This window comes from Lampris incognitus, chromosome 19, assembly GCF_029633865.1.
Source record: "Lampris incognitus isolate fLamInc1 chromosome 19, fLamInc1.hap2, whole genome shotgun sequence".
NCBI classification, from domain to species: Eukaryota; Metazoa; Chordata; class Actinopteri; order Lampriformes; family Lampridae; genus Lampris; species Lampris incognitus.
The window spans coordinates 10863890-10891627 of NC_079229.1; the positions used below are offsets into that span (position 1 = coordinate 10863890).

Genomic DNA, 27738 nt, shown 5'->3' on the forward strand with positions numbered 1-27738 from the left:
GACACTGGCCTGACTGACATCAACGTGCATGACTTGAAATGCGATCCGAGTAAAGATGGCGACTAATGTTTACATGTGGCTTACAGTGGAGGGCGACCGCCATCTAGCGGCCAGAATCTTTCTTTGGCGCCGCCGTTTCTATTAACAGGAAGCGGTGCGTCGTCTAATTTGGATAACGGCGCATAACGACCATATCCCTCACCTTTATTTGCCTAATGTGCGATAACAACAACCGCGCTGTCCTCGTCGACGCGTTTCGTGTCTTTAAATCGCTTCTTTCCTCATAGAAATAAGAAAATAAGTCCTGTGTTGCCTCCTGATCGTGGAGCGAGCTGGGATCCGGGGGGGAGGCGTGAGTGCGCACGGTGATGTAAGTAACGTTGGTTGACACATAGGCGCGCGCGCACGCACGCGCTCCGTCAAGATGGCCCCGCGGTCCGCGTCTCGGGCGGCCCTCCTCGTCACCTTGTCGGTGCTGCTGACTCTGGCGCTGGGCTTCGGGCTGCCCACCTTGCTCGGCGTGCTGGCGAGACACTGCGGCTTCCCGGAAACGAGTGTCACCGAGTGCGTCGTCCTCTCGTACTTGCTGTTCGTGGTGTACGTCGCGACGCCCCGGATCCCCAGAGGGCTGGTCGAGGTACAGTACGGACTCGTGCAGTTTGGTTCATTTTTTATTTTCTCGCTCTCTCTCTTTTTTCTTTTTTTTTTATTTGTTGTGTGCGTGCGTGCGTGCGCGCGCGCTTGACCGCGAGCGAGAGCGGTGGAACCCTGAGCCACATCGAGAATGATTATTTATTCCGCAGGTTCATGTTTGCAAATCTCGTCGCAGTAGTCAGTGACATGTTTTAACTCCCCCCCCCCCCCCACCGTCCACTGTCTCGTTGATGTGTTTCTATTGCTAAAATAATATTTTCTCTTTTGTTACCCTGGGGGTTTTTTTGTGTGTTTTTTGTTGTTTTTTCATGGTGATGCCGGTCGCGTGGCTCGGGCCCTGGGTTGTTCCGGTGGCGCCTGGACACTGCCTGGCATCCTGCGCATCATATTCTTCATATAGTCCATGGGCCAGAGCCCAAAATTTCCTATTTCGGTACACTCAAGGTGGCAAAACTTACTTATAATTTTTGAAAGGATCCATGTCTGTAGATGATATTTTGGTATGATAACCATTCCTGAGTGGCAGCTGTATCACAGTTATCAGCTCATGAAGTTAACCACCCCCTAAAGTAAATTGCATTTTAGACGCTGGTGCATATCCTGGTTTAGCCTCATGGTCAGGACATTTTTCAATGTTCTATAATATTGTCTTTGGTATCATTTTAAAGGGGACCTTCTTAGCTTTCATTCAAGCCCTGTTGTGGATATTTCTCACAAATATAGAGGTCACTTGAGCTCTTCAACCCATCAATAACACACATCTTTCTGCAATGTTCGCCTAAACTATATACTTTCTTTTAGCCCTGTGGCATCTAGGAATATCAGGGACACAAAACACAAAAACCGGAATACTCACAGGACTGTAAAGATTCAGGAAATGTATGATATACCCATACTATTTCATTGTGTGAGGTGATTGTGAACCTTAAATTAGAAGGGCATTATTACTAAGAAACTAACTAGACCAAAGCCAGTTAGTCCATGGGTCAGACCAGATATCGATATCACCCAAGGTGACACAACTTCACTGGTGCCATTTTATTTGGTACACTAACAGAAGTAAAATAATACATGATAACCTTTCCAAATGAGCAGCTATTTCATTTTTCTTTCAGGAAACCTGTTTCTGTGCCTCTCACGATTGTGTATTTGCCCAGATTTTTACAAATATAGCATTTCAACACCCCTGGTACTGATTAGCCTAGCTTAAACTCTGGGACAGTTCTTAGTTGGCCAACAACCAAGGATAACCAGTACTGTGTACTTCCATTCATTGTGCTAAGCTAGGCTAATGTGCAGCCAGACAGCTTTCTACTAAACACATATAGAGGAAACTGGTATCTATCTTCTTGTCTCACTCTGGAGAAGATTGTAAGCTTATTTCCCATAATGTTAGCATGTTCTTTTAATGTGTATGTTAATATGATTAGTTAAAGTGGCTACGAGGAACTTTCATCTTGTGTTGATTTTAGCGGCCTCATGTGGACAAAATACAGCTGTTGCATAGCAACTAGGTAATGTATCTATTTGTGGCTATGTAAGATAAATAATGGTAATATGACGCTGGTGAAGCAAAGTAAACTTTGTTTTAGTAGTATTCATACACCTAAGTTACATGTATTTGTTTGTATGTAGCAGGTGAAAACTGACTGAATATGGCCACTGGTGAACAAGCAAGTTTTTACCCAATACCAAAGCGCCCACGGGTGGAGTGCATTATCCACTGTTCTGATGATACAGATAAGCTGGTTTCACTACAAAGTGTCGACTCATGGAGAACTCTGCTCAGGGCAGCTCAAATACGAAATCATGCACCAGTTTTGAAACTGGCAAAAGACATTCCTGAGGGACAGATTCCAGCAATCTACTACCACAGAAAGTGTCGCAGTATCTTCACTATGAAGCAAATTCTTGATGGCCTCCTTGCAAAAGAAAAGAAAAGTTGTGTCTCTGCTGAAGAGAAACAATCTAAGAGAGTAGCTCGACATGCTCCAAGTACATCTAGGACTTATGATGCAGAGTGCATATTTTGTCAGAAAAACAGCAAATATTCCAAGAGACAGAATACGAGAGAAGTACTGGTGCAGTGTCGAGAACTGCGAGCTGATGCAAAGATCAGGAGTGCAGCCACAAAGAAAAGGGACAGCAGAATCCTTGCCATTGTGAGTAGAGACCTTGTAGCAGCTGAAGGGCACTACCACAGGTCATGCTATAGACTTTACACCAAAGAAGAGGTTTCCAAAGGAGAAGTTGCCAGCAATGAAGATGATGATGCTGCAGCCCAGTATGAAGCTGCTGTAAATAAGGCATACAATGAGCTGTTCCTCTTCATCAGGATGGAGCTTTTTGGCAATCCTCAAGTGATGACAATGACTGATCTCTCTTCTAGACTGGTAGCTTCATGAACTCCCAAGGCATTGCCCAAGTCAAGGAATCAACCAAGAAGCACATAAGGCGAAACCTGGAGAGTGAGTTTGCTGGAGCCTTGCAGATATTCCCTGATGAGAAAGGAAAATTCCTCCTCTATCCCGATAACTTGTCCATGAGGGAACTTGCCAAAGAAAATCAGTCTCTCAAAAGGGAGCTGCAGACCCTGAAAAGTGTCAGTGCACAAGATGTTATAGCCAAAGCAGCCATCAAATTGAGAGCAGACATTAAAAGTCAAGATGTTCCTCAAACCTGGCCGCCTGAAGTCAAACCAGAAGCAGAATGTCCTACCATTCCAGAGTCGCTCATTATCTTCCTGTACTCTCTACTCACAGGCTCAAATGATCCTGATCATGCATCCCAGAGAGTGCAGTGCCTTCTGCAGTCATTTGGCCATGACATAGTATATGCAGTGACATGTGGAAATACCAAGCCTTCCAAGCACATTGTTCTGCCATTCAGTGTCAAATCGTTGACAGGAAATGTAGAGTTGATAAACATCCTCAACCGACTTGGTCACAGTGTGTCCTATTCACAGATGGAAGAGATCAACACTGCCCTGTGTCTCCAGAAACTCTCATCATCAGGGAGTGGCATTGCCCTTCCAGCTAACATCCATCCTGGCATATTCACAACTTTAGCCTGGGACAATATCGACCGTCTTGAAGAAACTGTCAGTGGTGAGGGAACATCTCACAGAGTCAATGGGATTGCTGTGCAAGCAAAGCCAGTCAACCCACTTCCTGTCCAACCCATGCCCACTGTTCCCAAAACAAAGAAGAGAAGCATTGATGGACCCCCACCAATGTTACCAACTTACAATGCTGGACAACGGGTAGGGCCACCACAAAGCAAAAAGTCAGATGCCGATACTGCAGCCAATACTAAGCTTGCCAGAGAGAAAAACCTTCTTTGGGTCCTAGCATGCATGTCACAACAAGAAGAACAGTCAGTCAGCAGCTGGACAGGCTTCAACATCCTGACTCGAGGAGAGATGACGGTCATCCCCGACAATATAGGCTATCTGCCTACCATCAATGCTCCAGCGACACAAATGTCTACTGTCAACGAGGTGCTTAATCAGTCACTGAGCATCATGCAGTGCTTAGGCCTGAGGAAGATTGTCTGTGTCTTTGACCAAGCCCTGTATGCGAAGGCTGTCGAGATCACATGGAAACACCATGACAAGTTCCATGATATCATCGTTAGGCTTGGGGTATTCCACACCATCTGCACACTGCTGGCAATAATAGGAAAGCGTTTCCAAGATGCTGGACTCAAAGACCTCTGCATTGAGTCTGGCATGATTGCAGAAGGCTCAATTGCTGGTGTTATGGATGGCCGCAAGTACAACAGGGCAGTGCGACTACACAAGCTCCTGTATGAGGCTCTCATGCGACTGACCTTGAATGGTTTCCTGTCCTGGTTGGAAGAAACTCACAGGAATGACATGGTTCACCTGAATGAGACACTGAAGACCATTGACAGCCTTAGGAAAGAAGTCTCACAACATGCTTTGAAGGAGGCCCTCGAGAACCGCTCTTGTACACGCATCATGGATCTATTTGAAGTCTACCGTGAGTTCCTTAGAGGTGGAAACGGCAGCCTCTCGAACTTCTGGATGTCCTATTTGGACATGGTTGAAATCTTGTTGGGGCTCATCCGAGCATCCAGAGAGGGAGACTGGATGCTACACTTGGCTAGCATTCGAGCAATGATCCCATGGTGGCTTTGCTTATGACAGGATGAATTATGCACGCTACCTCCCCTACTACTACGCCCAGATGTCTGAGCTGCCCATCACACACCCAGATGTGTACACAGAATTCATGGAAGGAGGCTTCTCAGTCCAACTAGGTTCCACCAATCCCTTTGGCCGAATCCCTGTTGACCAAGCTATAGAAGAAACGGTGAACAAAGACACCCAAACAGCTGGAGGGACAAAGGGATTCAGCTTGAAGCCAGAAGCTGTGACCAAATATTATCTCACAGCTGAGTATAGAAGCATGTACCTCAGACAGCTGAGAGACCTGACAGGTCAAGGCAGGTGCAAATGGTCTCATCCAGATCTACAGAGTCCAAGGATCAAGAGAGATGAAGCAGATGTCCAGTCTCTCATGGACCTTATGGAGAATAACTGGCTCAATCCTATGTCCCCTGATGAGATTGATTTGGTTAGCCTCTCCACTGGCAACATGGCTCCACCTGATGTGACCATAGATCTCTTGAGAGCTCTTGAGAAAGGAGAAGAGGCCTACCAAGCATTCCGGCAAACAAGGTTAGATGCAGACCCACCACCTGTGAAATTCCACGACAAGATGACCAAGCAAAGTCTGAAAACATTCTCCAATGTCAGCACAAAACAAGCTCATGGAAAGAAAGCACAGGATGTGGTTCTGAAGGCAGATAGAAACCTTTTCAGTCACATGATCCTGGTGGCTGAAAGCAGGAAGGTGAATCTGAAGGATGTCCTTGCCTACCCATTGGGCCCACTACCATGGGCACTGGCAAATGCTGATGGGTCCTTACGAAAAACAAACAAGGCTGCACTTGCCAGAGAGCTTGAAAAGAATGTATCTCCTGCAGAAGACATCCCAATCCCATCTACTTCCATCATTGATGGGATGAGCCTGGTCCAAAAAATGAATGGCAACAACAAAACCTTTGCACAGGTGGCAGAGTCAGCCTTGACCCAGGTCCTCCATGAGGGAGCACAGAGTGGGAGGATTGATGTTGTTTTTGATGTCTATCACCAGACTTCGATCAAAGATGCTGAACGACTGAACCGGGGTGGAGACATCACTCTCCAGTACAAGAATCTTGCAGGGGGACACCACGTCCAACAGTGGAGAAAATTTCTGTGCAGTTCCTCCAACAAGACCAGTCTCATCAAGTTTCTGGTGGAAGAGTGGAAACTCCCACGATACAGAGCTATGCTGCATGGCAAGGTGTTGTACATGACCTGTGAGGAAACCTGCTACAAGTTGACAGAAGATGGGTGTGAGGAAGCAGCAGAACTGCACTCCACACATGAAGAAGCTGACACCCGTCTGCTCCTGCATGCATTGCATGCAGCAAATGCGGGCTCAAAGACAGTTATCATCACAGCTGAGGACACTGATGTCATGGTGCTTTGTCTTGGCTTCCAGAAGGACATCACCTGTCCCATCTACCAGAAGTGTGGGACTCAGAACCGCACACGGTATGTCGACATCACCAAACTGGCAAGTTCACTTGGAGACAGCATCTGTGACAGCCTAATTGGCTTACATGCCTTCACAGGCTGCGACACTGTCAGTGCATTCGCTGGTCGAGGGAAGCTGAATGCCCTGAAGATAGTGAGAAAGCACACTTCCTGCCAAGAGACTTTTAGTCAACTGGGACAGACATGGAATGTGAGTGATGAGCTGTTCCAGAAAATTGAGCAGTTCACCTGTCGGATGTATGTTGCTAATAGCAGCACTGCTGAGGTGAACAAACTGCGTTAACAGCTCTTCTGCACCAAAAGGGGAGAGGTTGAGTCCAGCCAGCTGCCACCATGTAGAGACTGTCTCTTTATGCATGTTCAACGAGCCAACTATCAGGCAGCAATATGGAAGTGCTGTCTGCAGGCTAACCCTGTGTTGCCAAGCCCTACTGAGTATGGATGGACAGACGATGAAGGCAAGCTGGCCATTTACTGGATGCGCTCCCCACCTGCACCAGATGTGGTCTTGGAAATGCTAACATGCAAGTGTGTGCATTCATGCAAAATGCCAAGCTGCATGTGCCTGTCAAATGGACTTCCATGCACAGACATGTGCAGGTTACAGACCTGCAGTAACCAAAAACAGCAGGATGGTCCAGAACTGGACTTTGAACTTGGGGAGTCAGATGATGAGAGAAACGAGCAGTTTGATGAATGACAGTGTGATGATTCTGATGGTATTACTGTGGTAGTAGTCTATTGATGCACAGGATGTTGATTCTGGACTTGGTTACCCAGAGCTTGATAACAATAATGTAACCATATTCACATATACCCATTACCCTACCCATTACCATTACATATACCCACTAATGATATGGGATTACATGTATCATTGACTAAGCATATGTAAATGTCAATGTTGTTTAAAATATTAAAATAGTTCATTACCTCACTATGGTATTCCTTTTTATCATGTATTTTGATTGTGTATTTAAACAAATGTATAGAGACCAGTTTGTGACCTAACTGGCTTTGGTCTAGTTCTCATTTAAGGCTCACAATCACCTCACACAATGAAATAGTATGGGTATATTATACATTTTCTGAATCTTTACAGTCCTGTGAGTATTCCAGTTTTTGTGTTTTGTGTCCCTGATATTCCTAGATGCCACAGGGCTAAAAGAAAGTATATAGTTTAGGCGAAAATTGCAGAAAGATGTGTGTTATTGACGGGTTGAAGAGCTCAAGTGACCTCTATGTTTGTGAGAAATATCCACAACAGGGCTTGAATGAAAGCTAAGAAGGTCCCCTTTAAAATGATACCAAAGACAATATTATAGAACATTGAAAAATGTCCTGACCATGAGGCTAAACCAGGATATGCACCAGCGTCTAAAATGCAATTTAGTTTAGCGGGTGGTTAACTTCATGAGCTGATAACTGTGATACAGCTGCCACTCAGGAATGGTTATCATACCAAAATATCATCTACAGACATGGATCCTTTCAAAAATTATAAGTAAGTTTTTCCACCTTGAGTGTACCGAAATATCGTCTGGCCCATGGACTAATATATGTATAGCTCCATTATAATTCTCTTATCCTCGTTCACTGTTGTGTTGTGTAAGTTGTGTAAACACAACATCCATTGCTCGTCGTTGCTCTCCCTGAGGTTTCTCCCTGTTAAAGGTATATATACCAAGTCCAGTTGCACTTGATTCAACTCCTTTGGATAACCTGTTAAAGGTTGTTGTTTTTTTAGGGGGTGGGGGGTGTTCCCCCTATCTGATGCGAGGGTCTAAGGACAGGATGTTGTGTTGCTATAAAGCCCCTTGAGGCAAATTTGTAATTTGGGATATTGGGCTATACAAATGAATTTGACTTGACTTTTCTCTCTCTCTGTCTCTCTCTCTGTCTCTCTCTCTGTCTCTCTCTCTGTCTCTCTCTCTCTCTCTCTCTCTCTCTCTCTCTCTCTCTCTCTCTCTCTCTCTCTCTCTAGGTGAAGGGGAAAGCTGTGTTCATCACGGGCTGTGATCGTGGTTTTGGGCATGCCCTGGCGAAACATCTACACAAACTTGGCTTCACGGTTTTCGCTGGCTGTCTTTACAAGGTACACACTGAACCAAGCCACGTCTGCTGTCGCCGCCCTGCTGCAAAAGCATTACACACCGTTCGAAGAACCCTGGTGTTTTCCAGCAGAGGAAACCATCAGGTTTTAGTGTGTTTTAATGGTTTTACCTGATCTTGGTGCTTTGCTGGAGCACACTTGCCCTGGTGGCTTCCATGAGACCATTGCATAACATCCACAACCATCTCCAGTTGCCAGTAGAACCATTAAAACCATTTATTAAATGCTGTAATGGGTTCTGATGGTTTTTCAGCTGGGTGGGTTTAGATATAATCAGCTCTGTAGTGTCAAGTTCCCAACATCACCCTTCCAGTAATGTGGCTGACAGCCAACTGAGTTACGTATATTCTAAATACACAGGAAGAGAAGTTAGTATATTGTGGTCTACTAATGTGATGTACCACACCGCTGGCCAGAATGACAAAAAAAAAAAAGACAGGTCATTTTCATCCATTCTTGATACGCAGTTAATCCTGCGTAGCAGTGCAAAGGGGTTGGAGTTTATGCATATCCCCCCTATGCGCTGGGATATGGCAGGGGAACTTGCTCAGATCGCCAAATCCATTACAGGGCCCACAAATCCGATTATTTAACCTATTTAGCTCGTTTCTGCAAATTGTTGTTCCGGTGTTAATCAGATTAATTTATTCTCAGTGAAGTTTATTATGTGATATAGGCTAGTGTTGCAGTCACATAATGTGACTTTTTGTCATAAGGCCCCATGGCATCCTCCACAGGAGGCATCAGAACATATAAAATTAATGATCACTGCTTTCATTGAATTTTTTTATTATTTAATTGAATTTTTGTACACATTTTGTGTTCTTGGTCGAGCATGAAAGGCCATTGGAAATTAATGTTTGAGAGTATAATAAAGAGCAAAGACTGTCAAATTTGAAATTCAGGAGCGTAGTTTAGAAATACCATGCCTATCATGGGGCAGCGCGGCAGCGCAGTGGTTAGCGCGGTCGCCTCACAGCAAGAAGATCCTGGGTTTGAGCCCCGGGGTAGTCCAACCTTGGGGGTTGTCTCGGGTCGTCCTCTGTGTGGAGTTTGCATGTTCTCCCCGTGTCTGCGTGGGTTTCCTCCGGGTGCTCCGGTTTCCTCCCACAGTCCAAAGACATGTAGGTCAGGTGAGTTGGCTGTACTAAATTGTCCCTAGGTGTGAATGTGTGTGTGTGTGTGTGTCTGTGTGTGTCTGTCTGTGTGTGTGTCGGCCCTGTGTGATGGCCTGGCGGCCTGTCCAGGGTGTCTCCCCACCTGCTGCCCAATGACTGCTGGGACAGGCTCCAGCATCCCTGTGACCCTGAGAGCAGGATAAGTTGTTCGGCTAATGGATGGGTGGATGTCTATCATGGCAAAACAGACACGAGACAGTAGCAGTAGATCACAACCCAATGAAATATGTCTCTTTTCATGTTACACTTTTACATGTTTGGAGCCTGAATTTGTGATGATTTGATAGAAGTTGTTCATCCGGGGGTCCTTTTCATTCGTTCATGGTATGCAAGTAATCCTGTATAGCAGTGCAGAGGGGCTGGAGTTTACCTCCGCATGCATTGGGATATGGCAGGGAGACAAGTTGCTCAGATTGCCAAGTCCATCACAGGGCCCACAAACCCCATTATTTACACTACTTGTCAGGAATTTAGTCTCCGATACACTCAACATGTATATCTTTGGACTGTGGGGAAAAACCCAGGGTGAACGGAGAGAACTCAAACTGCACACACGACAGAGAACACACGCTCGGACTTGAGCCCTCTGATCATTTCGCTGCACTGGAATCCAAGCTTATTGTTTTGACATTCTCAAAGAGGTACATTTAGATAGGGATCCCCCCCCCATGGACAGACTGTATCACAAGTAAAGTCAGAGGCATGTTAGCATTTAAAGGCGCCGTGTGTAAAATCTCGTTGAACGCGTACGTCTATCTTCCAGCGACGCGGGTGACAGCTGTAAGTCAACGCACCTGGACAGATGAACTCAAATGGAGAGAAAGCCAATACACAGAAGGTTTGCCGACGTCCGCCATTTTAGACTGCCTCAGTAGATATCATTAACTGTGATCTATGCTAGTTCTCTGAGGACTGCGAGGGAAAGCCAAATCTCTGAGGGGGCAGGAGGAGGGGAAGGGGGGGCACCAAATAACAAAAAAATCCAATTCAGCCGGCCCGGCTTCAGAAATTTAGAGAGTCAGAGGGTCCATAAGCACATTACTTCATTTCAGACAATACCGTTCAGAAACCCCTGTTGATACTTACTGATCGTACTTGTGTTTTGGGAAACCTGAAATATTACACATTGGACCTTTGAAAGTACAATCTGTAATGGCATGCACTGCCATGGCTATGTGGAGGACTACGACAACACAAGTGCTCTACTGACAACAAGAAACATGGCATTTCACCATCAGGTCAGTATTGTTATTTTGAGGCATCCGGGTGATGTGGCGGTCTATTCCGTTGCTTACCAACACGGGGATCGCCGGTTCAAATCCCCGTGTTACCTCCGGCTTGGTTGGGCGTCCCTACAGACACAATTGCCCGTGTGTGCGGGTGGGAAGCCGGATGTGGGTATGTGTCCTGGTCGCTGCACTAGCACCTCCTCTGGTTGGTTGAGGCACCTATTCGGGGGGGAGGGAGAACTGGGGGGGGGGGGACAGCATGATCCTCCCATGTACTACGTCCCCCTGGTGAAACTCCTCACTGTCAGGTGAAAAGAACCGGCTGGTGACTCACATGTATCGGAGGAGGCATGTGGTAGTCTGCAGCCCTTCCTGGATCAGCTGAAGGGGCAGGGCAGCAACCGGGATGGATTGGAAGAGTGGGGTAATTGGCCAGGTACAATTGGGGAGAAAAAGGGGGAAAATGGGGCGTCCGGGTGGTGTGGTGGTCTATTCTGTTGCCTGCCAACACGGGGATCGCCAATTCGAATCCCCATATTGCCTCTGGCTTGGTCGAGCGTCCCTACAGGCACACTTGGCCGTGTCTGCGGGTGGGAAGCTGGATGTGGGTTATTGTCCTGGTCACTGCACTAGCGCCTCCTCTGTGGGGAATAGCGTGATCCTCCCACGCGCTATGTCCCCCTGGTGAAACTCCTCACTGTTAGGTGAAAAGAAGCGGCTGGCAACTCCACATGTATTGGAGGAAGCATGTGGTAGTCTGCAGCCCTCCCCGGACTGGCAGGGGGGGTAGAGGAGCAACCGGGATGGCTCAGAAGAGTGAGGTAATTGGCCAGATACAGTTGGGGAGAAAAAGGAGGGAAAATCCAAAAAAAAAAATATATATATATATACACTACCGTTCAAAAGTTTGGGATCACCCAAACAATTTCGTGTTTTCCATGAAAAGTCACACTTATTCACCACCATATGTTGTGAAATGAATAGAAAATAGAGTCAAGACATTGACAAGGTTAGAAATAATGATTTGTATTTGAAATAAGATTTTTTTTACATCAAACTTTGCTTTCGTCAAAGAATCCTCCATTTGCAGCAATTACAGCATTGCAGACCTTTGGCATTCTAGCTGTTAATTTGTTGAGGTAATCTGGAGAAATTGCACCCCACGCTTCCAGAAGCAGCTCCCACAAGTTGGATTGGTTGGATGGGCACTTCTTTGAGCAGATTGAGTTTCTGGAGCATCACATTTGTGGGGTCAATTAAACGCTCAAAATGGCCAGAAAAAGAGAACTTTCATCTGAAACTCGACAGTCTATTCTTGTTCTTAGAAATGAAGGCTATTCCATGCGAGAAATTGCTAAGAAATTGAAGATTTCCTACACCGGTGTGTACTACTCCCTTCAGAGGACAGCACAAACAGGCTCTAACAGGTACTATTTAATGAAGATGCCAGTTGGGGACCTGTGAGGCGTCTGTTTCTCAAACTAGAGACTCTAATGTACTTATCTTCTTGCTCAGTTGTGCAACGCGGCCTCCCACTTCTTTTTCTACTCTGGTTAGAGCCTGTTTGTGCTGTCCTCTGAAGGGAGTAGTACACACCGGTGTAGGAAATCTTCAATTTCTTAGCAATTTCTCGCATGGAATAGCCTTCATTTCTAAGAACAAGAATAGACTGTCGAGTTTCAGATGAAAGTTCTCTTTTTCTGGCCATTTTGAGCGTTTAATTGACCCCACAAATGTGATGCTCCAGAAACTCAATCTGCTCAAAGAAGTGCCCATCCAACCAATCCAACTTGTGGGAGCTGCTTCTGGAAGCGTGGGGTGCAATTTCTCCAGATTACCTCAACAAATTAACAGCTAGAATGCCAAAGGTCTGCAATGCTGTAATTGCTGCAAATGGAGGATTCTTTGACGAAAGCAAAGTTTGATGTAAAAAAAATCTTATTTCAAATACAAATCATTATTTCTAACCTTGTCAATGTCTTGACTCTATTTTCTATTCATTTCACAACATATGGTGGTGAATAAGTGTGACTTTTCATGGAAAACACAAAATTGTTTGGGTGATCCCAAACTTTTGAACGGTAGTGTATATATATATGTAGCCGAAAGTAGCAGTAGTAGTAGTATTTTGAGGAATGGAGAGAAATGAAAGCCTCAAAAGGAATTGAAGGCAATGCAACATTAGCTGGTTTTCTAATTCGCAAGTAATAAAGTGAACAGTTTATGAAGTCTGACAATAACGATGGCAGAAGTTGGCTAGATAGCTGCTGTGCATCAATTGCAGATTCCCCTTTATTAGAAAGTAGCAAGGAAAAGGCAGACAGGAAATGAGGGCGAGAAAGAGAGGGGTGCAGCAAAGGTCGCTGGCTGGATTCGAACCCACAACGTTGCAACCATCTGGTCTGCGCTTGTAACCATTTGACTACGGAGGCGACCCCTGCAGATTGTACCTTTTAATGTACCATTAGTTTCACTGAAGAGCTTTGTCCTTACAGGATGAGGATGGAGAGGGGGCAAAAACCCTGGAGGAGTTTCACTGCGATCGCATGAAGGTGGTTCAGCTGGATGTCACCAGTGAGGAACAGGTGAACCGGGCTGTGGAATACATCAGAAACAACCTGGAGGATGGCGAGAGAGGTAAACAACCAAAATTCTCGATAACATTAGAAACTACATCTGCGAACTTGAATGATACCAAATGTGTTAGTTTGCACAAAAAAAGTGATGTAAAACAAATGAAACACCCTTGTCTGAGGTGAGGGGGGTGATTTTAAAATATATCTTTAACTTGAGGCTCTTTTGCTTCCCAACTCACATTCCTGTTAGCCACAAAAGAGCCACGAAGCTTATCCGCTGTCACTTATCTGCCTTGTTGTTTGCCCCAGGTCTTTGGGCTGTGGTGAATAACGCTGGTGTGTCGACTTTCGGAGAAGTGGAGTTTACTTCCATGGAGACGTACAAGCAGGTGTCAGAGGTCAATCTGTGGGGAACCATCAGGGTCACCAAAGCTGTCCTCCCCTTAATCCGCAAGGCTAAAGGTCAGCATCTTGAAAATAGTCTCGCAGTGCACATTATCAATGGGTTGTTGTGATGTTTTAGCCACAATTTACTTTTCAGTACTTCACATGAAGTGAATTAATCCCAGGTAGAATAACACATAAAATATATCGCTTCACATTTTTATGAGTTATAAGAATCACTCATATACTCATAACACTAAGAACACAATCACGTCGTTTTTTTTAATTCTCCCCCGCAACATACTGTCTTTTAGTTTAAAGTGACATTGTGTAATTTGTTATTAATTCATGAAGCTCTGGAGTGTGTACACAAACTGAGACCTCTGGCTCTTAAATACACCACTTAATTAGACTACCATCACCTCAAATTATCTGGCATAATGACCATCAGCCTAATATGCTGTTGGTCCCTCATGTGCCGCCAAAACAGCACCGACCTGCTGGGGCATGGACTCCACAAGACCCCTGAAGGTGTCCTGTGGTATCTGGCATCAAAACATTAGCAGCGGATCCTTCAAGTCCTGTAAGTTGTGAAGTGGAGCTGCCTTGGATCGGAATTGTTGGTCCAGCGCATCCCACAGATGCTCAATCAGATTGAGATCTGGAGAATTTGGAGGTCAGGGCAACACCTTGAATACTTCATCATGTTCCTCAAATCATTCCCAAACGATGTGTGCAATGTTGCAGGGTGCATTATCCTGCTGAAAGAGGCCGCTGCCATCAGGGAATACCATTGCCATGAAAGGGTGTATCTGGTCTGCAATGATGTTTAGGTAGGTGGCACATGTCAAATTGACATCCACATGAATGGCCGGACCCAGGGTTTCCCAGCAGAACATTTTCCAGAGCATCACACTCCCTCCAGCAGCTTGTCTTCATCCTACAGTGCATCCTAGTGCCATCATTTACCCAGGTAAATGGTGCACACGTACACATCCATCCACATGATCTCAAAGAAGAAGGGACTCATCAGACCAGGCGACCTTCTTCCACTGCTCCAAGGTGCATTTCCAATGCTCGCGTGCCCATTGTAGACACTTTCGGCAGTGGATAGGGGTCATCATGGGTACTCTGACCAATCAGCGGCTACACAGCAGGGTGTGATGCACTGTGTGTTGTAACACATTCCTCCTGTAGCCATCATTAACATTTTATGTGACTTGTGCGAAAGTAGACCTTCTTTCAGTTCGGACCAGATGGGATAGCCTTTGTTGCTCTCATGGATTAATGTGTCTTGGGCACTCAGCACACTGTAACAGGTTTGGGTTTGTCCCTCCTCGTACCACTGTCAGTAGGTACTCACCAACGGTGATTGGGAGCACCCCACAAGCCTTGCTATTTCAGAGATGCTCTGATCCAGTCGTCTCGCCATAACAATTTGCCCCCTTGTCAAAGTCGTTCAGGGCTTTACTCCTGCCCATTTCTCATACATTCAACACATTGACTATGAGAACTGATTGTTTGCTTACTATCTGTCCTACCCAGACCTTTACATGTGCCCGTGTTTGGAGATGATCAATGTTATTCGGTTCACCTGTGAGTGGTCATAATATTTTGGCTCTTCAGTGTATACAGTGGCTTCCGAAAGTATTCCCCTTCACATTTTGCGCACTTTATTGTGTTGTAGATTTAATTTTAAATGGATAAAATTGTCATCTTTGCCCATCAATGTATAACCCATAATGACAAAGCGAAAACATGTTTTTAGAAATTTTTGCAAATTTATTAGAAATCAAAGACTGAAATCTCTCATTCACATAAGTATTCAGATCCCTTGCTGTAGCACTACAAATTGTGGTCGGGTGAATCCTCTTTGCCTCAGTTATCCTTGAGCCATGTCAAGAACTTCATTGGAATCCACCTGTGGCAGAATGAATTGATTTGACAAAATTTAGACAGGCACACACTTGTGAAGTTAAGGCCCCACAATTCACACTGCATTTCAGTCTCCAAAAACCAACCCGTGAAGCCCAAGGAACTCTCTGTAGACCGCCGCTATAAAAATGCAACAAGACATAGATCAGGGCAAGGGTATAAAACCATTTTTAAAACTTTGAGTGTTCCCAGGAGTACAGTGGCCTCAATAGTTGTCAAATGGAAGAAGTTTGGAACCACTAGGACTCTTGCTAGTGTTAGCCATCCAGCAAAACTGAGTAACTGGGCAAGAAGAGCCTTGGTCAGGGAAGTGACCAAGAACCCAATGGTCACTCTTAACAGAGCGTGGGAAGTCCTCTGCTGAGATTGGAGAACCTGCCAGAAGGAGGACCATCCCAGCAGCACTCCATCAATCAGGCCTTTATGGTAGGGTGGCGAGATGGAAGCCACTCTTGAGTGAAAGGCATATGACAGCCTGCTTGGAGTTTACCATACAGCATTCATTGGTCCACCACAAGTACATCAGAAAGAGGGCCCCACAAGACGAAATGCTGAGTGAGTACTTCAGGCAGCAGAAGACAATCAGGAGGAGGTATCATGGAAGACTAAGCCCCTCCATGGGATGCACCATCGACAGATAAAAGATGTGGCTGATATTGAGAAATCCTTCCAGTGGCTAGAAAAGCTGGATTGAAGGACAGCACAGAGGCTCTGATCATAGCAGCACAAGAACAGGTACTCGGCTCCCAATTGGTTGAGGAAGGGGTCTGCCACACCAGACAAGATCCAAGATGCAGGCTGTACAAAGACACCCCTGAGACAGTCTAGCACTTAATAGCGGGGTGTAAGATGCTATCTGGGAAAGTGTATACTGAAAGGCATAACCAAGTGGCTGGGATAGTGTACAGGAACATTTGTACTGAATACAGACTGCAAGTGCCTAAGTCCAAATGGGAGACACCGCCAAAGGTGGTTGAGAATCGCAGAGCCAAGATCCGGTGGGACTTCAAATTCCAGACTGACAAGCAGGTGCTGGCTAACTAACCAGACATTGTGGCGGTCAACAAGGAACAGAAGACAGCACTAGTGATTGATGTAGCAATCCCGAGTGACGGCAACATCAGGAAGAAAGAGCATGAGAAGCTAGAGAAATACCAAGGGCTGAAAGGAAGAACTAGATCAGATGTGGGAGGGGAAATCCACAGTTGTCCCAGTGGTAATAGGAGCACTAGGGGCTGTGACCCCAAACTGGAAGAGTGGCTCCAGCAGATTCCAGGAACAACATCTGAGGTCTCTGTCCAGAAGAGTGCGGTCCTAGGAACAGCTAAGATACTGTGCAGAACCCTTAAACTCCCAGGCCTCTGTTATAGAGGATCCAAACTTGAGGAAGACAGACACTTCCCAAAAAAGGGTGAGGGAGAGCAGTTTGATAGATGTCTATTTCGTTTTATTATACATTATTTGTGGAGCTCTAGGCCAAAGAATTGCGTAGCCTGCAACACTTGTTTCCATGCTGTCTTGTGCTCATGACAATAAAAACCTTGAACTTTGAACCTTGGTATGACAAGCATGGGCAGCATCATTGCAATGCTGGCAAACGAGACGCCAAGTGATCCTTTATTTGGAAATGACGCTCTTTTTGAAGCATGATAAAAATTAATGCCTAATTAAGACGTTTTTTTCCAGCAACAGCTTGTTGGTGGTAGAGGTTGCAGCAAAACATGTGTGGTCCATGCTGAAGAAAAAAATATGTAAAATTCTGCATTCGTTTTTATTATGCCTTGTAGTGAGCCTCATTTCTGGATAAAGGCTCACGTGACATCTCATTCCTACCAACTGCGCTTGTCGTACCAGACCATTTGAGGCTAGCCATGGAATTAAGCAGTGTATTGACGAGCCAGAGGTCTCCGTTTGTTGCTGTCATATGTCCAAGAGGAAATGATGTCATCTTGTTCGCTAAATCAGTAGAAAAATTACATGATGTCACTTTAAGTCTAGCGTGAAGAAAAATAAAGCAGAACTCCATACTTTAAGTGTAATGAAGATGGCATGAGCCATCTAGTTCAGCGGTCCCCAACCTTTTTTGCGCCACGGACCGGTTTAATGTCAGACAATATTTTCACGGACCGGCCTTTAAGGTGTGGTGGATAAATACACAAAATAAAATGATACGACCGGCATAAAAACTGTGGTATTTTCTAAATATAATAATAAACGTGAATCCACTGTGTACTCGTATGCAACTTTATTAGCAGCGTCCTCGTAACATCGCGCCAACAACATAACATGAGTAACATCCTCTCTGCCCCCTAACACTCTCTGGTCGCCATGGTAACGTTTAAACATGCCTTCAAAATAAGCTACAACACAAAAACAAACACAAATTGCATGAAAATACAACTCACCATAACGCTAAATCAGTGGGAGCCCTGAGCTTGTTTCTCTGCAACGAGACGGTCCCATCTAGGGGTAATGGGACACAATGACACCCGAAGTGTGTTGCTTATGTCCAGTCTACTCCGTCATTTTGTTTTGGTTGCTGTCACTGCAGAAAATCCCGCTTCACACAAATAGGATGTCAGAAATGGCGACAGGGTTTTCAGTGCTGTTGTGGCGATCTCAGGGTATTCTGCCGTGACTTTAATCCAGAACACCGGCAGAGTTGTTGTCTCGAACATACTTTTAAGGTTGACAAATGGGTCGCGGATCCATTCCCTGGCAGTTCGTGGGTCTTTTGTGGTTGGGAAGTAGCGCTCAAACTCTTTTAAAAGCAAAGACAGGTGATCGTGCACCAGCTGGGAGAATGAAGGCTCGTCTCAGTCTCTTCCAAAATCCCCGCCAATGTTTGAAACATGTCAAATAATACCTCTGTTCACGCGCCGTCCCCACAAATCCAGTTTGGCTTTAAATGCAGCTACTTTATCTGCCAGCTTGAAGACAGTTGTCATTTCCCCCTGAAGTGACTGATTGAGTTCATTGAGCAGGTTGAATATGTCGCACAAGTAAGCGAGTTTTGCGACCCATTCCTCGTCACTGAAATGTGACTTTTTTTCTGAGAGAAATCTCTGCAGTGGCTCTCGTAATTCAAACACTCTGGCCAGCGATCTCCTTCGGGATAACCATCTTATTTCTGTGTATAAGAGAAGGTGTCTGTACTCCGCATCCATCTCCTCACAAAGCTGCTCGAACAGGCGCGAGTTAAGGGCGCGTGCTCTGAAGTGGTTAATAACTTTAACGACGTCATTCAATACGCTGTTAAGTTCCGGTGGTATTTTTCGGCTAGCCAGCATTTCCCTGTGAATGACACAATGTGTAGACTCACATTCAGGTGCAACCTCCTTAATCCGAGCAGTTAAATCAGACAGCCGTCCGGTCATGGCAGCAGCTCCGTCTGTGCATATGCCGACACAAAAGGACCATTTCAGTTTTCCTGATATATAATCATCCAGCGACTTGAATAGTTCTGCGGCTGTGGTTTTGGTTGGCAACGATAGTGCACATAACATATCATCATGCACGTCCTCCTGATAAAGATATCGCACATAAACAAGTAGTGTTGCCTTGTCAATATCTGTAGACTCGTCAACCTGGAGTGCGTACCACGGTGATGTATTAATCCTCTCCAACAATTGTGTCTCAATGTCCTCTGCTATTTCCTCAATGTGCCGAGTGACGGTGCTGGCCGAAAGAGGCACCTGTGCTATCTTTTTAAGCGCAGCCTCTACTAGAAGTTCACGGCAAATGTCTTTAGTGGCGGGCAGGATCAGTTCTTCACCAGTGGTGAATGGCTTCTTAGCCTTAGCAATACGATTAGCCACCAAGTATGATGCTCTCAGTGCACTCGCATTTGTTGATGTGGTGGCCCTCAGTCATTGCTTCTGTCCTTCTTGTTCATGCTTTTTTCTTCCAAAATACTCCGAAGGCTTGTCTTTTAATGCAGGGTGCTTGGTCTCCAAGTGGCGAAGCCGTTTTGAAGGCTTCATTGCCTCATTAGAGAGTCGGTCGCCGCACATTATGCAGAGCGGGCTGGCTGCGCGGGAATCACCTGTCGCGATAAATCCATATTTTAAGTAGGACTCCTGGTATTGTCTGTTAAATGCAGCTTTCTTTTTCTTGGAAGTCGTAGGCTCTTCTTCTGTCTCCTCACCAGGCCTTTTCCCCTTCGCAAAGAAACTTTCCAAAGACGTTTGTTTTTTACTCATTTTGCCAGCTTGTGGGTTTAATTTTAGCGGCAACGTATCACGTGACCGAGACAAGCGTCAAGAGTGAGTCATAGACGGATGTAACAGAGGGAATCCGGTCATTTTTCAAAATAAAACATCCTTCAGACTCAGATAACGAATAAAACGGAAATAATCTAAGTTATTTATTCTTTCTCTGCGGCCCGGTACCAAATGACCCACGGACCGGTACCGGTCCGCGGCCCAGGGGTTGGGGACCGCTGATCTAGTTAAACAAAAATTGCAGTTATTTTCAACCTGGATCATATTTTTGTATAGTATTTTATGCATCTGTTTGATGTTGGAAGTTTTTGGAGCCCAGACATGCACCCTGCTTCACACCGGTGTCAGTAGGTCAAACTAAAATACAGGCTCAATTTAGTCTACATCAAACAAGTCCATTTTATCCAATCCTGATATTTGCAAGTGGAAACGAGGTTGATATCTCAAAGTTATACAACAAAATTAAAAGTAAATTTATTTAATTAAATAATAATTTGAGAAACAAGCTACCGTACTTAACCTATTCTGCGTGCAGGCGAAGTTTTCTAGACTGCAATGGCAAGTCCTTGGTGGAAAATCAAGTCTTTCAATAGTTATCTAATAGGTTAAATATGATAGCTAATTTCTGCAAATTGTAGTTCCGGTATTTAATCAGATTAATTTTATTCTTTGAAGCTTATTATGTGATTTAGACCATCATATTAGCCACATATATGACTGAGTTCTCTCTCAATTTGATTTTTTCCCTCCATTAATTAATATAAATATATACATACACTACCGTTCAAAAGTTTGGGGTCACCCAAACAATTTTGTGTTTTCCATGAAAAGTCACACTTATTCACCACCATATGTTGTGAAATGAATAGAAAATAGAGTCAAGACATTGACAAGGTTAGAAATAATGATTTGTATTTGAAATAAGATTTTTTTTACATCAAACTTTGCTTTCGTCAAAGAATCCTCCATTTGCAGCAATTACAGCATTGCAGACCTTTGGCATTCTAGCTGTTAATTTGTTGAGGTAATCTGGAGAAATTGCACCCCACGCTTCCAGAAGCAGCTCCCACAAGTTGGATTGGTTGGATGGGCACTTCTTGCGTACCATACGGTCAAGCTGCTCCCACAACAGCTCAATGGGGTTCAGATCTGGTGACTGCGCTGGCCACTCCATTACCGATAGAATACCAGCTGCCTGCTTCTGCTCTAAATAGTTCTTGCACAATTTGGAGGTGTGTTTAGGGTCATTGTCCTGTTGTAGGATGAAATTGGCTCCAATCAAGCGCTGTCCACTGGGTATGGCATGGCGTTGCAAAATGGAGTGATAGCCTTCCTTATTCAGAATCCCTTTTACCCTGTACAAATCTCCCACCTTACCAGCACCAAAGCAACCCCAGACCATCACATTACCTCCACCATGCTTAACAGATGGCGTCAGGCATTCTTCCAGCATCTTTTCATTTGTTCTGCGTCTCACAAACGTTCTTCTTTGTGATCCAAACACCTCAAACTTGGATTCATCCGTCCACAACACTTTTTTCCAGTCTTCCTCTGTCCAATGTCTGTGTTCTTTTGCCCATCTTAATCTTTTTCTTTTATTGGTCAGTCTCAGATATGGCAAATTCTTTGCCACTCTGCCCTGAAGCCCAGAATCCCGCAGCCGCCTCTTCACTGTAGATGTTGACACTGGTGTTTTGCGGGTACTATTTAATGAAGATGCCAGTTGGGGACCTGTGAGGCGTCTGTTTCTCAAACTAGAGACTCTAATGTACTTATCTTCTTGCTCAGTTGTGCAACGCGGCCTCCCACTTCTTTTTCTACTCTGGTTAGAGCCTGTTTTTGCTGTCCTCTGAAGGGAGTAGTACACACCGGTGTAGGAAATCTTCAATTTCTTAGCAATTTCTCGCATGGAATAGCCTTCATATCTAAGAACAAGAATAGACTGTCGAGTTTCAGATGAAAGTTCTCTTTTTCTGGCCATTTTGAGCGTTTAATTGACCCCACAAATGTGATGCTCCAGAAACTCAATCTGCTCAAAGGAAGGTCAGTTTTGTAGCTTCTGTAACGAGCTAAACTGTTTTCAGATGTGTGAACATGATTGCACAAGGGTTTTCTAATCATCAATTAGCCTTCTGAGCCAATGAGCAAACACATTGTACCATTAGAACACTGGAGTGATAGTTGCTTGAAATGGGCCTCTATACACCTATGTAGATATTGCACCAAAAACCAGACATTTGCAGCTAGAATAGTCATTTACCACATTAGCAATGTATAGAGTGTATTTCTTTAAAGTTAAGACTAGTTTAAAGTTATCTTCATTGAAAAGTACAGTGCTTTTCCTTCAAAAATATGGACATTTCAATGTGACCCCAAACTTTTGAACGGTAGTGTATATATTTATATCAATCATCTAATTGCCGTAAGGCTCCATGACATCCTCCACAGGAGGCATCAGGACATATAAAATTAATGAGCACTGCTTTCATTGAATTTTAGGTTATCTAATTGAATTTTTGTACACATTTTGTGTTCCTGGTCAACCGTGGAAGGCCATTGGAAATTAATGGTTGAGATTATAATAAAGAGCAAAGACTGTCAAATTAAAAATTCAGGAGCGTAGTTTTGAAATAACATGTCTGTCATGGTAAAACACATTCACACACACGAGACAGTAGCTGTAGACCACAATGCAGTGAAATATGACGCTTTTCATGTTATTCTTTTACCTGTTTGGAGCTTGAATTTGTGATAATTTGATAAAATTTGGTGGTGCAGTGGGTAGCGCAGTCCCCTCACAGCAAGAAGGTCCTGGGTTCGAGCCCCGGGGTAGTCCAACCTTGGGGGTTGTCTCAGGTCATCCTCTATGTGGAGTTTGCATGTTCTCCCTGTGTCTGTGTGGGTTTCTTCCGGGTGCTCCGGTTTCCTCCCACAGTCCAAAGACATGTAGGTCAGGTGAATCGACCGTACTAAATTGTCTCCAGGTGTGAATGTGTGTGTGTGTCAGCCTTGTGATGGACTGGTGGCCTGTCCAGGGTGTCTTCCCACGTGCCGCCAAACGACTGCTGAGATAGGCTCCAGCATCCCGCAACCCCAGTCGAGATAAGCGGCTTGGAGAATGGATGCATGAATGGATGATAAAATTTGCTAATTTACATTTTCTCATTTATCAGACACCTTTTTCCAAGTATCTTACAAGAGATGCAGCAGATATGTTTGTGCATCACCCATCAGGCATCTTAGCACTGAATATTATCATATCACAGCCAGGAGTGCTCATAATGTCAAGTGCATTTAGTGTAAGGACAAAACAGGTAGATCATCGATAGTGACATAAAGTAGTGGGTCACTATCAGAGTAGCTGGACGATGTTACAAATCAAGATCAGAGCCATATCACAGCCAAGACCGCATGTCATATCAAGACTGTCTGTCATATCGAGACTGCCTGTCATGTCGAGACTGCCTGTCATATCAAGACTGCCTGTCATATCAAGACTGCCTGTCATATCAAGACCGCATGTCATATCGAGACTGCCTGTCATATCAAGACCACATGTCATAGAGACAGCATGTCATATCAAGACTGCCTGTCATATCAAGACTGCCTGTCATATCAAGACCGCATGTCATATCGAGACTGCCTGTCATATCGAGACCACATGTCATAGAGACAGCATGTCATATCGAGACTGCATGTCATATCAAAGACTGCCTGTCATATCAAGACCGCATGTCATATCGAGACTGCCTATCATGTTGAGACTGCCTGTCATATCGAGACTGTATGTCATGTCGAGACTGCCTGTCATATCAAGACTGCCTGTCATGTCGAGACTGCCTGTCATATCAAGACTGCCTGTCATATCAAGACCGCATGTCATATCGAGACTGCATGTCATATCGAGACTGCCTATCATGTCGAGACAGCATGTCATATCGAGACTGCATGTCATAGAGACTGCCTGTCATATCGAGACAGCATGTCATATCGAGACTGCATGTCATATCAAGACTACCTGTCATATCGAGACCGCCTGTCATTTCCAGTGCAGCTGGTGTAGGTGTGCAACAGGGAGATCACTGATAGTGGTGTGTGACTGTAGTAAAGATCGCTGATAGTGGTGTGTAACCGTAGTAAAGATCGCTGATAGTGGTGTGTAACCGTAGTAAAGATCACTGATAGTGGTGTGTGACCGTAGTAAAGATCGCTGATAGTGGTGTGTGTAACCGTAGCAAGGGATTCAAGTTACAAATTGGCTGACAATGCAATGAGTAAGTATCACAGTCATGCTCAGAAACCATCGAGACTGGATTGAGGGAGGCTTGACAAAGGACCAGGAAAAGGATTTTCTGGTTTTTAAGTCTACTTCTGTTGGTAGACATGAGTCAAGTCAAGTCGATTGTATTTGTATAGCCCAATGTCACAAATTACAAATTTGCCTCAAGGGACTTTACAGCAACACAACATCCTGTCCTTAGACCCTCTCATCGGATAAGGAACAACTCCCAAAGGAACCCTTTAACAGGGAAAAACAAAACAGGGAGAGACCTCAAGGAGAGCAACAGAGGAGGATCGCTCTCCCAAGACGCACAACGTGCAATGATGCTGTGTTTACACAATTTACACAATACAACATTGAAAGAGGACAACATAATTATAATGGAATTATAAGATATATGAAGAATATGATGAGGAGGATGCCAGTGTCCAGATGCCACCGGAACAGCCCAGGACCTGAGTCATGTGACCACCGTCACCATGTGATAAATAAATAAATAAATAGGTCACATCTTACTGAGACAAGGATATAACTCGAGCTCCCTCCACCATACTGAGGCCGGTTCAGAGAAAAGCCCGGCCCTTTTCCAGCGGGTATAGATATTAAACATTCAGAAGTAGAATCTAATGAAAATAGAAACACAACAGATGCCATGCTGTGGCAGTATTACAAAATATGAGGTGGTTACAAAAACGGTATTCTGGCTAAACTTTTTAGCGGTATCTGGCCAATTACCCCACTCTTCTGAGTGGGGTAATTGGCGAAACTCCTCACCTGACAGTGAGGAGTTTCACCAGGGGGACGTAGCGCGTGGGTGGATCACACTATTCCCCCCCCCCAGTTCCCCCTCCCCCCCGAACAGGTGCTAGTGCAGCGACCAGGACACATACCCACATCCGGCTTCCCACCCGCAGACACGGCCTATTGTGTCTGTAGGGACACCCGGCCAAGCCGGGGGTAACACAGGGATTGGAACCGGCGATCCCCCATGTTGGTAGGCCATGGATTAGACCGCCATGCCACTCGGACGCCCATTCTGGCTAAACTTTAACACATACACGTGATAGTCTTTCAACATGTTTGCCTCCAGTGTTTGGTGTAGTCAACACAATGCCAAGTTGTGTGTATTTTATGAGTGGTGTGATTTTAGGTAAATGAGGACCACGGACCACACATTCCCATAAGAACTGTACGGTCTGTGATAACTGAGAATGAAGCTGGTTAAACTGCAACATTAGGTGGTGCACTGTAGGATTGTATGATTGTTTTGTGAACGGTTTTAGTGGCTCTGCCAGTTTCGGGTGGGAACACAAGCAACAGGCACATGGAACAAACACAGCCCAAAGATTAAGAGCTGCTCTCTCTGCAAGCCTGCGGAGGAAAATAATGAAACGGGATTCATTTCTGATGCCTTGTTGTAAGCTCGGCTGTGACTGAGACAATGCAGTTCAGTCGTTCACCCGCTGACTCAAGTTAAGTCTCTGGAATGTTTTGGAAAATATCCTGAAAGACGGATGAACTGTGGATCTGCGTGCCGGAAAGGCTTTTGACTCACGGGCTTAACCAAAACCCCAGAAGCCGGGGCCTCGTATTATCATTCCCCTGGCCGTGCTGCGTTGAAAGCAGTGTTTCTTCATGTTACGGCGTTCTCCTCGGGAAGGACTTTACCAGCGCTGCTGGCAGGGAGTTGCATGTAAAGCAGACAGCTGAACCATTTTAAAGGAGAAACTCAAAGTTCCTTTATGTTTGTCTTCAATTTGATTAAAAACACAGTTCTTCATTTTCATATTTTTTAATATGAATAAATTAGATTTATTGAAACAGGTTGTGCAGGTTGTACGTCCTGGGTATGATGTTAAACTGCAACCGTCGGGTTGTCGATGACTAAACCGGCGCCCCCACTTCAACCCTCGGGTTGTTGCTGGGAGGGTGTGTGGACACCCAGCAGGACTAAAAACAAAACCTGTCAAAGGGCGGATGAATTCCTCTGAGAACCAACGGCCATCCATACCTGGAGAGCAGATAGAGACCACCAGGTACTCCCCCTACTGGAACACAATGATGACTCAACCTGTTGAGGCGTCAGCTGTGCTCCTACGACCTCCATAGGTTATGAAACGGATGATGATGATGATGATGATGTGCAGTGAACTGGCTATTAGAATTTTTATTTTTTATTGTTGCATCAGTACAAAAAAACTTCTTGGTTGGGTACATGGTGTAGACAAGTACTCAAACACCTATACATTCTCTCAATAGGCAGTTTTTTGAAAATATTTTCAGCATTTCTCACCTTGTATAATTGCAGGCCGTGTGGTGAACGTAGCCAGCATGTATGGACGGATGGGAAACGCTCTGCGGTCACCCTACTGCGTATCCAAATACGGCGTGGAGGCCTTTTCCGACTGCCTCCGCTACGAGATGAAGGCCTGGGGTGTCAAGGTCTCCGTCATCGAGCCGGGCAACTTCATCGTGGCCACGGGCATCCTCACGCATGACATCGTGGCCAAAACGGCCAACAAGCTGTGGAACGAGGCGCCGCCTGTGGTGAAGGAGGACTACGGCAAAGCCCACTTTGAGCAGCATATGGCTCTGATGCGTTCCTACTGCTTCAGCGGGCAGAGGGAGGCCACGCCCGTTCTGAGTGACATCTCCGACGCTGTCATGTCCAAGCGGCCGTACACGCGCTACAACCCCATGGAGCCGTACTGGTGGATCAGAATGCAGCTGATGACTCACCTGCCCGCCGCCATATCCGACCGCCTCTATTTCTGAAAGAGAATCTGTTAACTTCCCAGTTGTCATTCCGACCCTGCGATCAGAGAATCCCCCCCCCCCCGACAAAGCAGCAGGTTTCCCCACCTGACTGATTGTCCAGCGTTGCACAGGATCCAGACTTACCTCCAGTAGGGGCCCAGCTGTGTCCACAAAACCCTCAATCACTCACAATGAGGCCTTAAATCTGTTTCTTTAAGTAGTATGTGTATATCTAATGAAATATATATACCTGTTCACATCTCAGTAGTATTCTGTGCTGGGCTGTGGTAACTGCTTAAGAGTAGTTTAAAGTAGCAGTGACATAAAATGTGGGAATTTTGCAGTGAGGCATGGTCCTCTGACTAGGAGATCCAGCTCTGGGTTTAATGGTAATTAATCTGGGCTCAAACTGGCACAGGGACCAAATGGTAGCCAGCAGAGATCAAAACAAGTCCCGCCGCTGCTCTGCTGCTGCGCTGGAACAAGCCAAGGCGGGCTACTGTAAGAGCATGGCGGCGTCCACCCCCAAGGTTACATAATGACACAACACAAGCTCGCTTTGTGTTGACTTGTTCCAGGAGGTCTATGATCCACTTTCACCGAGTTTGATTGTTGTGATTCATAGGCAAGCTTGGATACACAAAAAATGTCCCCCCACCCCTTTGGTGTATAATTTTTTCTTTTAGTATGGAAAATGTTTGAATGAAAAAGAAATTTCTATTTTGGGAATGCTACTATCAGAATGATCTTAACAATAAAAATTATTTAAAATAAA

At 45.1% G+C, this 27738-nt stretch overlaps 1 protein-coding gene across 1 annotated transcript; it reads left to right on the top strand.

Moving 5' to 3' along the window:
* Positions 1–167: 167 nt before the first annotated feature.
* On the top strand, positions 168–27738 carry bdh1 (3-hydroxybutyrate dehydrogenase, type 1). The gene is made up of 5 exons (XM_056299351.1): positions 168–637; positions 8271–8381; positions 13302–13443; positions 13692–13844; positions 26515–27738. The coding sequence occupies exons 1-5, from the start codon at positions 425–427 to the stop codon at positions 26979–26981; spliced, it is 1086 nt and encodes a 361-aa protein (XP_056155326.1). The 5' UTR covers positions 168–424; the 3' UTR covers positions 26982–27738.